A 13,008-nucleotide genomic window follows, 5' to 3' on the forward strand; every position below is an offset into this window, starting at 1 on the left:
ATACTTTCCTCTTCCACCACTGAACTTGTAAGGAACAACAGGCTCAGCACTTTGTCTGATGGCACTGCAGCCCTGCTAAATTGTTGGATCCAGTTGTGAATATAGTTAAAATGTTGTTTCAGATCCCAAAAAAATGTGGGGGAAAAGTTTATGCTCAGTTGCCAGATTTATTACAAGATAAGCACATTTATAGTCCTGAAGTAATGTGGAATGAATCCTGTTTTCAAGGATGTAGATTTTTGTCCAACACTCACACATTTATTTGCCAAAGACCTTCAAATTTCTTGTTTTACTCTGTTGAGCTGTTATTTCCACATGCCTCGCTCACAATAAAATGTGTTTAAAATGAGGAAAATAGTTTAATAACTCAAGAATTAGCAAACAAACAAATAAATCTCCTCGAGGTATATGAGTGCACATGGGATTGGGGAAAAGTGGAATTAGAAACATGCACTTTAATCCAGTATTCTGGGAAAGAACAAGCCTAAGAGATATTAAAAAGATGCATACTGCTTTGCTAAATAAGTGATACTAAAAACAGAGCAAATGAATTTGATTGATGAATTTGGATTTTGAGTTTAGTTGTCAGAGCACTCTGTACATATAAGCAGTTTAGACTGAGCACAGTGATGCTTTAAATGTCATTTGGCTACATAACCTGACAGTGACGTGACTGCTGGTGAGAGAGAACAGAAGAGGTTATAGATCTCCATCTAGTGGGCAGATTAGAGAGGTGCACTATTGTTTGTCTTATCTCTTACCTCTTTGCAAAAGGACTTAATGAACATAATTTGGTTGAGAATGTAGGAAAAGGTGTTTTTCATATTTCAGCAGCAGTAATCGGTGGATTGTTGATGAAGTTGATGGAAAACATTGACCTTTGGTATGACAAACATAAAGATTGAAGTGACAATAATTAGATTACCATTTTCTTTGAAAACAAAGCGCTAATAGTTCTTGGTACATTTACTTATGTATGAGTATCAGTTGCTCCCCCTGATAGAAATACAGTACTTTCTGAAGTATACCTGTATCTCACCAACTAAATTTGAATGTCACATAACCCTACTACACCAATTCAGCGTTAAAATTGGTGGAATCATGATGAACACTTAAAATAATTATAAACTTTATTTGTAGGCTTATAACACCTTTCTTAAAGTGTTACAAATGACATGAAAGTACAATAAAACAATAATAATAAAATATAAATAAACAAAAATGAAAAAAAAAATTACACAGAGATAAAAGCTTTTATAAAAAATAATGTTTTAAGAAGATATTTAGAGATGCAGTGTGTGAGATTTAGGGAGATTTATTGGCAGGATAAGACAGAAATTGAATATAATATACATGATTATGTTTTAATTAGTACTAGTTTATAATCACCTGAAAATAAGAATCATTATGTGATTGTTATTTTAAAATTTGCTTTTTATATCTACAGATGCCGTGTGTCCTCCTCCCCTTCCATGTAGTCAACCATGCTAAACCAGCATTTGTAAATGCCACACCGGTCCTTTAAACACAGTAATAGATTAAGCCAGCCTAATCTCAGCAGGTAAATTTGGGGACCCAGACTGCAAAAGCCTAATTGCCTTTAGTCATTAGTCGGTCTCTGGGAAAGCCACCATCGTCTGACCTAAAAGGACGTCCAGGCTCATTAGTAGATCTCTTGGATAAGTAGGAGCCTGGTCATGTACAGCCAATAATCAAACTTATAATAATCAGTGTGAAGATTTATAGGAAGCGAGGGAGACTAGAATTGGCTATGTGACCTAATTTTCTTAAACTTTATGATAATCCTAGCGTATTTATGCAGCAGAACTAGAAATATCTTAATTTTTATTCCATGCATTCTTCTTCCTTGTTAAAATATGGCATTCATTACCCACGATGCCTTCAGGTCTGTTAGTAGTGGCCTCAGGCTGCTAGACTCATGCAGAGATGAGTAGCAGTCTGGTAAATTTACTTTTTTCTTCACACCTCCAGATTTTTTTATTTTATAATTGGTTGTCTACAGCCACAGACTCAAATGAATCACCTGAAGCAATGTGTTTTGAAGGACATTCAGCTTTTTTTTCACATATGTAGTAGTACAACTTAAGACCAAACCTTTTTGATGTTTAGAGCTGAGTTCCCTTTTCATGTAATATATTAATATGTGATGTAAATGGTGATGCTGTACAACTGAGTGCTGAAAGCAATGTTTTGTCATAATTATGTTCCTTCGTTTTATTACCATAATAATTTAAATCCCACTTGATCATTACGGTTACTGTTATGGCGATAATACAGATCAGAGAGGTCAGACTGTTCTGTTTTTCATCTGTGGTTAGAATAAATGAGGGTCAGATGGATGATTATTTACACCATAATTTTTAATCGCTGAGATAGAGAGATATTTACATGATGATCTGTTTCAATGATTGAATTGAACATTCATGCAACATATCTTTACAGTAATGATATGACTTTATTTTACAAAAAATTCCCAAAGCATCTAACATTCATGTCAATAACACATTTCTGCAGTTAAGAACATCACGTTTTTTACTAGGAAGCATCTTATGTACACTTATTATTACACCCCTGAGTTTTATATAAACACACGATTGCTGAAGGACTCCTCTATTTTCAAAGAATACATTTCAGCTTTCAAAGTTTTCTCATGTATTGTATATCATTGAAGCATGCAGCAAAATCTCTGGTACAACATCAGTGTCAGAGGGGGGAGAAGCAGAAGAAAAGAAAAGAAACATAGACAAGAACATACAACAAGGAGAAAAAACACAGTTAAGGGTAGGATACAAACAGGATGAGGTTGAGGCTGGAGATGATGGAGGGATAGGGAGGAACAGAGAGGATACAGAAGACACTAGAGGTATGACCTGTGACCTGTCAGCTAGACATAGTGCAGATGAAAGGGCATGATAAACTGAAGGGTGGGGATGGAAAGATAAAGTTAAAGAGGAAGGAGACTCTCTGGGTAGATATAATAAGGGATGATTAGATTTAAGTTCATGGGATATGGGGCAGAGAGCACTCTAGCATGCCACTTCAGTGGACTTTGAGATCTGATCCACAGTACTGTTGGAAATACTCTCCATAGAGATGTCAGTCTGAGAGCGCCCATGTTTCTCCTCCCCACGTGAGTTTGTTTGGCCACGCTGCAACTCATTGGTGTGTGAGCGGCTCCGTGAGCCATCAAAGGACGAGATGCTCGAGCTGGAGGCTGTCCGTGACCGAAGTCTGGTCATACTTGCGCTGGACACTGGAGAAAGAGGAAAGCTTTTAATAGACTTCTGGTCTTATTGTAGATTGATACCATTTTTATTTCACATAAAAAAAATCAATGTTTTGCCAACTGATACGGCACAATATTGATTCAACCCACAGCAAATCCACTTACTGCAATAAGTGCTGTTATCATTTTCAGTTCTAAACACCCATGTGGGGTTACAGTAATCCTCTTATTTACAGGAAGTGAAATTTAGCAGTTGTTTGTTAGAAATAAATGGGTGTAATGAGTAGTTCTCATGAGTATTGCCATAACTAACAAAGAGTGGCACTTGCAGACCCTTAGACATTTAAGGGTAAGTAATGGTGACTTACAGTAACCCAAGCCCTGGATGAAATACTTGAAGGCTTCAATCACTTTGGCTGGCTGTGGAGAGCAAGATGAAAAGTATTAAATAAATTTCCAACCAATCAGGAGTGCAGATTCTCAATTATTGTCAGTCGAGTAACTAATAAAATGTCACAGCCTACCTGATCCACCAGAGGAAGTCCTCCACAGTCGGCCATCTACAAGAGCAAAGTGCATAGGTCAGGTGTAGGGTTCAGTCTGTCACATTAGAATCAATTAATTATTATATAGATGTTTTTTTTTTTATACAATAATTTGGTTGCTTACTCTATTTTTTATAATTTAGTTGTTCGGTTACCTTAAGTAGTGTGGTCTTGGTAGGGTTGAGCTTAGAGTTGCATTCGACCACATCTTCCACAACAGGAGCGCTATCTCCTACAATCAGCAGAGTGGTGCATCTGTAAACCAACAGATAGGCAGGTGAAATAGGCAGAAAATATATGACACACAGTTCAGACAGCAGCAGACCACGTTGTACTAACTTGAGGGTCCTGACATTGATGGTTCCTCCAGGAATAGGCCTCTCCACGTCCAGAGCAGTGCGGTTTTTGTAGGAGCGTAAGAACTGGCTGACATTGGACTGGTTCATGGTTGAGATGTGGTAACGGTACGTAGCTATGAGGTCGAGGTTGGTCTCAATCTCATTCTAAAAAAATAATGTAAAACAGAGATATTCTTGTATTCTAAATGTAAGACTTTTGACATTTGATTTGATATTTTACAAAGTGCCTTTGTTGTCATGGTATCCAAGGCCAGTCAGTACAGAGTAAAATAACTGATAACTTACCCTTCCAAAGACGTGTGAGATGATTGTGTCTGGGAGAGTGTGGGTCCACTCAGTGATCTACAACACACACAAAACAAACTACATTTAGATAATAGATTATGTATTTCATTAGGTTTCAGATAATTGTCAAATGGAGAACCAATCACAACGACAGTCACTATTTTTCTCTTGGTAAAGTTGGGACCAACACTATATTAATATCTATCTATTTATTATATCAATATCCATCAAAAACTGTCAATAAAGGTGGTTGATGGATTGAAAATAGCACACTATTTGAGATAGATCTTATTCAGCAACAGAATAGGTGATTAACACACACACACCTTGTTTGCGACACTATCCATTAGTCCTTCAGCGCAGGGATTGATGTTGATCAAAACTAATCCGTCCACTAGATCAGGGTGATTGAGCTACATGCGCACATACACAAGACAAGTTAGTGATATGACTTCAACAACTCATTTAGTATTAACATGCTTTTCTACATTTCTTTTTTTTACAAGTATGAGTGTGTTTTGTATAGGAAATGTGTAATTGTATCTGTGTAGCTTTGCATAGGAAAGGTCTTAATAGTGGTGGCATTGATCTAATTTTCTATACATTTCTAAGTATCATTTATGTCAAATTATATATAATGCCTGTCTCAAGCTTAAATGTGATTGAGAGAAGAGATATAAACTCACAGCGAATTTAGCCAGGATGTGGGCTCCAGCTCCAACTCCCAGTCCAATGACACTTTTCAACCTGCAGGGCACACAGTCAAAAAGTCAAAAGTGAGATAAATCCTAGTACGCCACCTTAATACATATCTTGTCCTAACCTTCAATGAAAGGCCAACTGAAAAGTGTTGTAAGTATCAGATTAACTCCATCTGTCTATCTTACCCAAAGTGTTTGAGGATAGCAGTCAGAGCTTCAGACAGCTGGTCCATGGTAGGATAGGTATACCTGAGGGGTCAACATAAGCAGGTGAGGATTCACTCTTTTTGAACTATCAAATGAAATAATGGTGTAATTACAGCATAAAATATTAATATGTAGACTTCTGTATAAAAACAGACAGATATTATTAAATACAGTGTACTGACGCAGAAGGCAGAGTTTTGGCTTCCTCGTGTTGTCCTGGTGCTTCCACATGACAAACAGGCAAATGCTTTCTGATTTCGTCCATGTCCTCGTGGTTGAACAGTGTCGAAAAACAGGACTTGTCTATAAGAAAAAAAAAGACAAAAATATGATTAATTCTGTCGAAGTGAAGTGATAAATAGAGATGATGTAGACAGTGTGGATATGCATTATTCAAATTGTACAAGACATTTTTTAATGTAAAAGAAACAATTGTTAGAAGAAAATACAACACAGGAAAGGATGTTTTGACCCACCCATGCAAACTGAGTAATACAATATGAACCAATAAGCTGTTTCTTCATAGATGACATATATGTAATTTTTCCTCCTTCTTCTTGTATACAGGTGTATTATAGCAGGAAATCAACATAACAAACCCTGCACTATGGGGCTAAGTATTGGGACTTACGGTTCAGTCCAATATCATGAAATGTTAGGATGACAGGGCGGTTTGCCTTAGGAGTTCCTGTCATGATGCAGTGGAAGGTCCCATACTGAGTCTCTACGTGATCCTCCTAAAACAAACACAAAGATTCAGGCATACGTGCTGATGATACATGCTGTTGTTTGTATGTGGCTGAAGATACAAATGTACAAAGAGAGGTTTTGTTTTTGCTTTATTTAGACTGGAGCAGCATCTTAAGGTTACGTTAAACTTTCTCTGATAGATACTCACAGTGATTTGGGGCTCAAAAACAGAGTCACACTCGTCGTCCAGTACCATGGCTGCTGATGCCGAGTAGACCACAACAGAAACAAAGGAAATGTGCAGAAGAAGCTTTAGAGCAGATGTCCTGTTTGTGGTGTCGGTCTGCGAGTCTTAACTTCCTCTTAATTTTTTAAAGCAAGTTTTGTATTTTGCTTGACCCTTCCAGTCCTGCACTTGGAAATGACCTGAGAACTGTATGTCCGTGACACACTATTTGCTTAAGCTGGTTTATATACCCTCAGACACTGATCTGTCTTAACTCCAACCTGGCTCACATGTGGCCAACTGGCTCCTTCCTGTTTTAATCTGACCTTAGGCTGCTGCATTTCGACAGAGACAGCACTGGATTAACTGAAACATCTACACTGAAAGAACACAACATCACTGTCTCTCTCACGGTTTTATGCATCTTAAGACATTTATAGCCAAATATTCAGATGTAATGACAGATAATTCTACTGTTTCCCTTCAGGATTACTTGAACTATAACCCTGAAATTTGTCTCTGGGCATTTAATAAACACATTTTTATCTCATCATGCAGGACACCTGAAACATATTAAAATGTGTCAGACATTTGTCCTGTAATAAGTGTCATACGTGGGAAATAAATAGGTAGGGAAACTCTCTAGTAAAGTTTTTTTTGTTTTGTTTTTTGCTGTGAGGTGTTAAGGGAATCACAACATCTTCAGCCAAGCTATGAGCAGGTCAGCTGTCTAATCTCAGCATGCCATCTGTTCCTCACTGCAAAACATTTGAGCTCAATGCAGTTCAGTAACCTTGAGTAACCTGCTAACAAGTATACTTAACTTAATTTAATTTGGGCACCTACTCTGAAATGCAATGTTGCTCTTATACATCACCACAGATAAAACAAACTCAGAGGTACGTCAGTACATTAGTCTAACCTTTAAAAAAACATGATACACTTCGACTCATTTTCTGTCTTTGTTTTGTTTCCTCAGCACTTTTTAAAGATTGTGTATTAGCAAAGTAATTACTGATAATGTAATGGCAACTGTCTGAGCATAGCACTTGATCCCATAGTTGATTTCTAAAACTATTATGTGAATATGTTTGTATATTTACTTTAGACATAATGAAATAAAAAAATCAGTAGGTGGAGAACACATAGTACTTTCAAGGTAATTTGAGGAGCTTCTGAACAAACGTTCAAATAAATTTGACTCTCACTTTACTTTGCAGAGTATGGTGAGAGAAATAAGTTATAACAAATAAATAAATAAATAAATAAAATTAAAATGTATTTATAAAAAAATACATTTTCGGACTAGATGTTTAAGTGCACTGCAATAGAATTTGATGGTAACCCTTCTAGTTTAGGAAAAAAATCTAAACTTTTAGATGTTTAAAAAAGAAGTGTAAAATAAAATGGTGTTTTCCTCATGATGGCAGAAGGTCAAAGGTTTATGTAAGGTTTAGGCAGAAAATTTGGTTGGGTACATGAATGAGTGCATTCCTCTTAGCCACTGTGCCCTGAGCAAAAACACTGAATCCTCAACACTGTGAATATCTGCAAATATCAGCCAGTGTACAGCAGACATGACACAACATCCTTAGATTGATAGATCAAAACACACAGCAGAGGTCTAGACAGGTAGACTTCACTGCAGACAGTAACAGCTGGTGGAGCGGAAACACAGCAGACCTGCAGTGTTTGCCTTCTTTGAGATGCCTTGAACATACACAAAGACAGAGAAGTGAGCTGTGTGGGCAGCAAGTTTAATCCATTTAGTGTTGGCATGAGAGCAAAGGGCAGCAGATGGGTCTTACTCAGTGTCACGTCAGTCTGAAGCTATTTCAACCTCACACTAACCCTGTCTAAGCTTTGGCCTGCTAGCCTATTTCACCATTGACCACTGTCCCATATTTTGTTGCATTTGTGATTGTAACTGATGTGTCACCCATTGTACAAATTTGAAAATTCCAGCAAGATTCTGTTTTTTTGCTTATTTTTTGTTTTTGTTGCTGCAGATAGTGAAACCGATTAAACGATAATTACAGAGTAATGTGCTGTTCAAGAATGATTAACATTAAGAATTTAGGGCTACTGCTAGAGGGTAATTTGATACAAAATAAGTGCAAAACCAACCTCTCATTACTTAGGCCAAAGAGTGTCATATTTAGAAATACATACTGCTCTGAAGTCACACTCAGTAGTGGGGAGGTGAGGATCAAATCACAAGTTAACAATAAATTACAATAAGTTACACAAGCACACACTGTCATGTGTGCCTGTGTATGTCTATGGTGTATTGAAAAATGATTTGTAACACAAACGTGTGACGGTTCCCTGTCTAATTGAGTGTGTGCTCCAATACCCAGCTGATTGGTGGAAACCTCTGGGCCCCAGTTAGGGAGAGTATAAAGCTCCACCCATTAACTCTCTTTCTCTCTCTCTCTCTGGCAGGCTCCACCCACCTCTCCAGGCTGCCTCAAGGTTTTTTGGTTTTCTTTGTTCTTATGGCACACAACATCTCACATCTACACATTTTCATTCATGCATACATGCACCTTCACCACTGATTGACTGATTGACACACCCCATCGTTTCTTTGGTTTGTTTTTGGTAAAAAAAAGTTTGTTGTTTAGTTCTTTACAATAAATCATTTCCATTTTGGCCTTCAATCCGTGTCTCCCTTGTGTGTTTGTCATGGCTCTAGAGCCGGGTCGTGACAAACGTCAAAAAGGCTTTGACTTGTCAAGCGATGGCTCTGTTCTATTCATGTGTCCCGGCCATGACAGCGTGACAGTGAGCCAACATGCACAATACCAAGACCCTAAACCTGAAGCAGAATCATTAATCTTAGTATTCACACTTGTGCTTTTGCTACCGTAGAATGTCAGAATATCTTCCTAATATCAGCTAAATGTATGCATAAAACCTACATGTTTCATTGAGCAGGTCTCTAAAGTCAGTGTAAGAGCAAATCCATGTTTTCTTTGAAAACACATTAAATATGTTGGAAAATAGTTGCTGAAAACACTTAAAAAATATATTTTGAACGATACATTACTGAAATGTGGAGTTAGATTTAAACAGTTTTTCACCAGTTTTCAGTCCAGGATTTTTTTGGGCAACAACTCCATTACTTTATTATGTATGAAGAAGAAGTGGATTGTGAAGGGCCATATTAATGGAGACATGAAAATAATACAGTAATTACAGTAACTTTAGGTGATGTGGTGAACAGGGTTCCTCATCATTTTCATGTGTGTCTGACCACCTGCCCCGTGCCGCCGCTTCATCAAAACACCGCAACGGAGCAATAACCGCAAAGTGACGACAGACAGCGTTTCACTAAGATACATGTCTTATGTATGTTTGGACAGAAAGAGAATGACACAGACAGATTCATTCAGCTCGCCCAGAGTGGTTCAGCGGACACGCCCGCACAGTCCTGGAGCTGAGAGTACTGCCCATTTTTACTTGATTTTGACGCCTAATTTCATAAACTTGTCGTTATTTTTAATCATTCAAATTTGGCTGGGTTGTTAATAACACTTTCTTCTTTGGTCTGACAAACTCAAAACACATATTTATTTTGACTTCACACGGTATTTAAAGTTAAATCGAGTACCATTTTGAAGCTGCAATTAAACTAAAACATTACTTCAAATGCTTATAATATTTCTGTTTCCTGCTCCTTCCAACCACATCCGAGACAAACCTTTTATTAGGTTTGGAGAAGACAGGTCCGAGTCCAGCGTCACTCAAGCTTGTAGCAGCACATTCTGCACCTTTGTGTCATTTCCATGCACAGTCCACTAGATGGAGTTTCATGTCGACTTTCTGCATGCAGCTTGTCAGCTGGCAGCATGGAGAAAGTCAGGATATCACCAAGCTTTGTTTTTCACCTGATAAACCTAAAGTCGTTTTTTTAAATGACTATTGCTTAATATTAAAATGTTTGTGTTTGATAATGTTTGTTTATATTTATGTTATTTCTGTGCACACGAGCTGTTGCAACTCACTAAACCGTGCAAATTCTCTGGTAAATGAGTTTAATTCTCACTTTGTTTACATGCCACACGAATTGAACGTGACATATAATCCTACATGAAATATATTACAACAAGCTATTAAAGGAAATAATTTGGAGCTTTATTTGTATTGAATCCTCTGTGGGCGTGTCTGTTCCAAAACAGATGGGATGGACTCTGAGATGGAAAGTTTTGGAAGCCACAGACCTCATCATATGGTGAAGTGATTGTTGAGTTGCAGGTATTGATAACCTCCTATGTATCTTATGTTACACAAAAATGAGACAGAATCTCATTAACTGTTTCTGGAACAACAGGTTGCGTGATGTATACCACACTTTCTTCACTTCAGGGCACCTGGCCTACATATACTTATATAAAGGAATAGTAAAATGTATTGTCATGCTGACAGTTGGTTGTCATGGAAACTCTTCAGTCTGCAGGTGAAAGTCCTGCTGTCCAACTCTCAGCTTTCAAAATACTCTAATTATACACACAGCAGCTGCTGCCGCCTGCCACATGCTTGACTGTGTGCATGTACTGTATGTGCGTGTGTTTTGTATGTTTGTGTGTGTTAGCATGTCTGTGTAGGATTTTTCTCTGAGCCTTATCTTGCGAACGTGTGTATGTGCATATGTGTGAATTCTCCTGTATGTTTCTGAGGGAGTGTGTGCATGTTCATGTGCAAAAACACATGGGTACTTTCCACAGTACTTATGTATGTATGATCAGCTATAATGGCACAGTATGTAGTAGTATTGTCATAACCTGGTCAGAAAAGGAGATTGTGGTGAACTGTTTTGCTGTGGATTCCTGAAACAGTTTTATAAGAGCTGAAAGTAAAGTAACAATCCATTAAATCTCCTCCTTAAAATAAAGCTTGTCACTATCAACACTGATTTACAGGGCAATAAACTGATATGCCGTGAGTAACATTTACACTTAATCGCTTGTTTCCTCAAGTAATCCACTTACAGTCAATAACTTGATATCAGCATGGCTCAGAACAAGAATCCCAACATAACATTTGATCCAACACAGAACATACTGTGGCTTCGCCGCCATCCACGTCAATGAGGGGCTCAGTTTTCCAGCATAGTGAAGCACCTGCTGCTATATTACATTCCCTAAACAGGTATGAACGTCAGACTCAGTAACTGTGCACAATTGAGACATGATTAACACTCCCTCCAACAGGACATTGCATGCTTACAGTGTACAGTTACAGTATAAAAAACTGTTTGGTGAAACTATGCTTCGTTTTCATATCCAATTCCTACTTATTGCTCAGGGAATTACACAGTATTTCACACTTCTGCATGAGTAGTGTGCCTGACAGACAGAATTACAAACTTGTACAGGGGAGGGAGGAGACACACTGTGTAAGTGTATATCAATATGGTAAATCAGTATCAGTGTGTTTACAATCACTTAGATCATTCATCAGGAGTGAATGACATAGGAGCTCATAGTCAGAGGATGGATTTATGACAGATGCGGAGATGGAGTAATAGGCTATCAACAGGTAATTAACAGCTTTAATTATTTTGTAGTATAAAAGAAGCAGTTGTAGTTACCCATAACATTATTAAACAGACTGGAGACAAACCGGTTATATATTCTGGTCATATGACTGTAGGTCAGACATGTTTTTTTTTTACTGGATGCTGAATTTGTATTCACAAAGTTCACAAACACAGAGTCAGATTGAAAGTTTTCTATAAAGGTGATAGGAGCTTTTAAATAACATTGATCATTACATAACACCAAGAATAAAATAGCTTACTGAGAAGAATCTAGTTAAGCAACAGGTAAACACTACTATACTCAACTTAACCAACAAACACACAACATATACAAAACATTTGGGCTATATTTTGGGCACATAGTGTTCCAGTCTATTTGTATCCTTTTATATCACTGATATTAATCTGGGCTATCTATCAAAATGAAAACAGTACAAATATACACACGTGCAAATGCTTTGGCAACATATAAAATGAAAAATAAGTTTGCCCTGGCTCATATGTTTAATATGAGAAAACAAGGTAATAAATTATTTCTATTCATAGCTGCGCTTTAGTCAAATTCTGGCAGGACAGCGTGAGCACATTGATTAATAATTGCAATGAGCATCACCACCCGCAATTTTTCTGTAAAAATTAGGGTCAAACGCTTTCTTGACATTTACTTGTAGCTGTGGTGAGTACTCAGTGTTAAAGTCTTTGCAGGTCAGCCCATTGCTTTCATCAGGCTACAACCGGCGCCTTCTCAAAAAGCACGGGACTGCCAGCTGAGGGTTGACCTACAAGGTGTCAGCTCACATTTCCAGAAACCATTGCAGCAACCATGTTTAGGCCAGGGAACTGCTGTTTGTAGCATCAAAACAGATGGTGACACTGGGAAGGTCTGTTCCAGAGGATTAGATAAGGGAATCCTTGAGAGGAAGAGTTTGTGCATTTGGGGAACAAACACAACAGTGGGAGGATGTTCCAGGTGTATACTATTCAAAAGTTCAAAAGTAACCAGTAATCAGTATATCGTATCAATTAACACCAATGACTTTAAAAGGATATGCTCAATGGAATTAAAACTAACTCAAAGATAATTTACACTTTTGCAATGAAACTGTGTAATAACTGTGTCAGCGTTTCTGTTTCTTCAACTTGTGAAAACAATAGAAACCCAGTTCATTTTTTAATTATTTGTTTTATATTTGAGTATAGTTG

At 37.6% G+C, this 13,008-nt stretch overlaps 1 protein-coding gene across 1 annotated transcript; it reads right to left on the reverse strand.

The window, feature by feature from the left end:
• Positions 1-1,500: 1,500 nt before the first annotated feature.
• On the reverse strand, positions 1,501-6,351 carry LOC104937809 (protein NDRG1-B). Its single transcript, XM_019275887.2, has 12 exons — positions 6,243-6,351; positions 5,976-6,081; positions 5,527-5,647; positions 5,324-5,386; positions 5,123-5,183; positions 4,763-4,849; positions 4,437-4,493; positions 4,132-4,295; positions 3,948-4,047; positions 3,772-3,807; positions 3,616-3,667; positions 1,501-3,274 (listed from the first exon to the last, which is right to left on the reverse strand). Exons 1-12 carry the CDS (start codon positions 6,288-6,290, stop codon positions 3,048-3,050), a joined length of 1,122 nt encoding a protein of 373 aa, XP_019131432.1. The 5' UTR covers positions 6,291-6,351; the 3' UTR covers positions 1,501-3,047.
• Between the last annotated feature and the right edge of the window lie 6,657 nt (positions 6,352-13,008).

The sequence above is a fragment of the Larimichthys crocea genome, chromosome XIII, assembly GCF_000972845.2.
Source record: "Larimichthys crocea isolate SSNF chromosome XIII, L_crocea_2.0, whole genome shotgun sequence".
Classification (NCBI taxonomy): Eukaryota; Metazoa; Chordata; class Actinopteri; family Sciaenidae; genus Larimichthys; species Larimichthys crocea.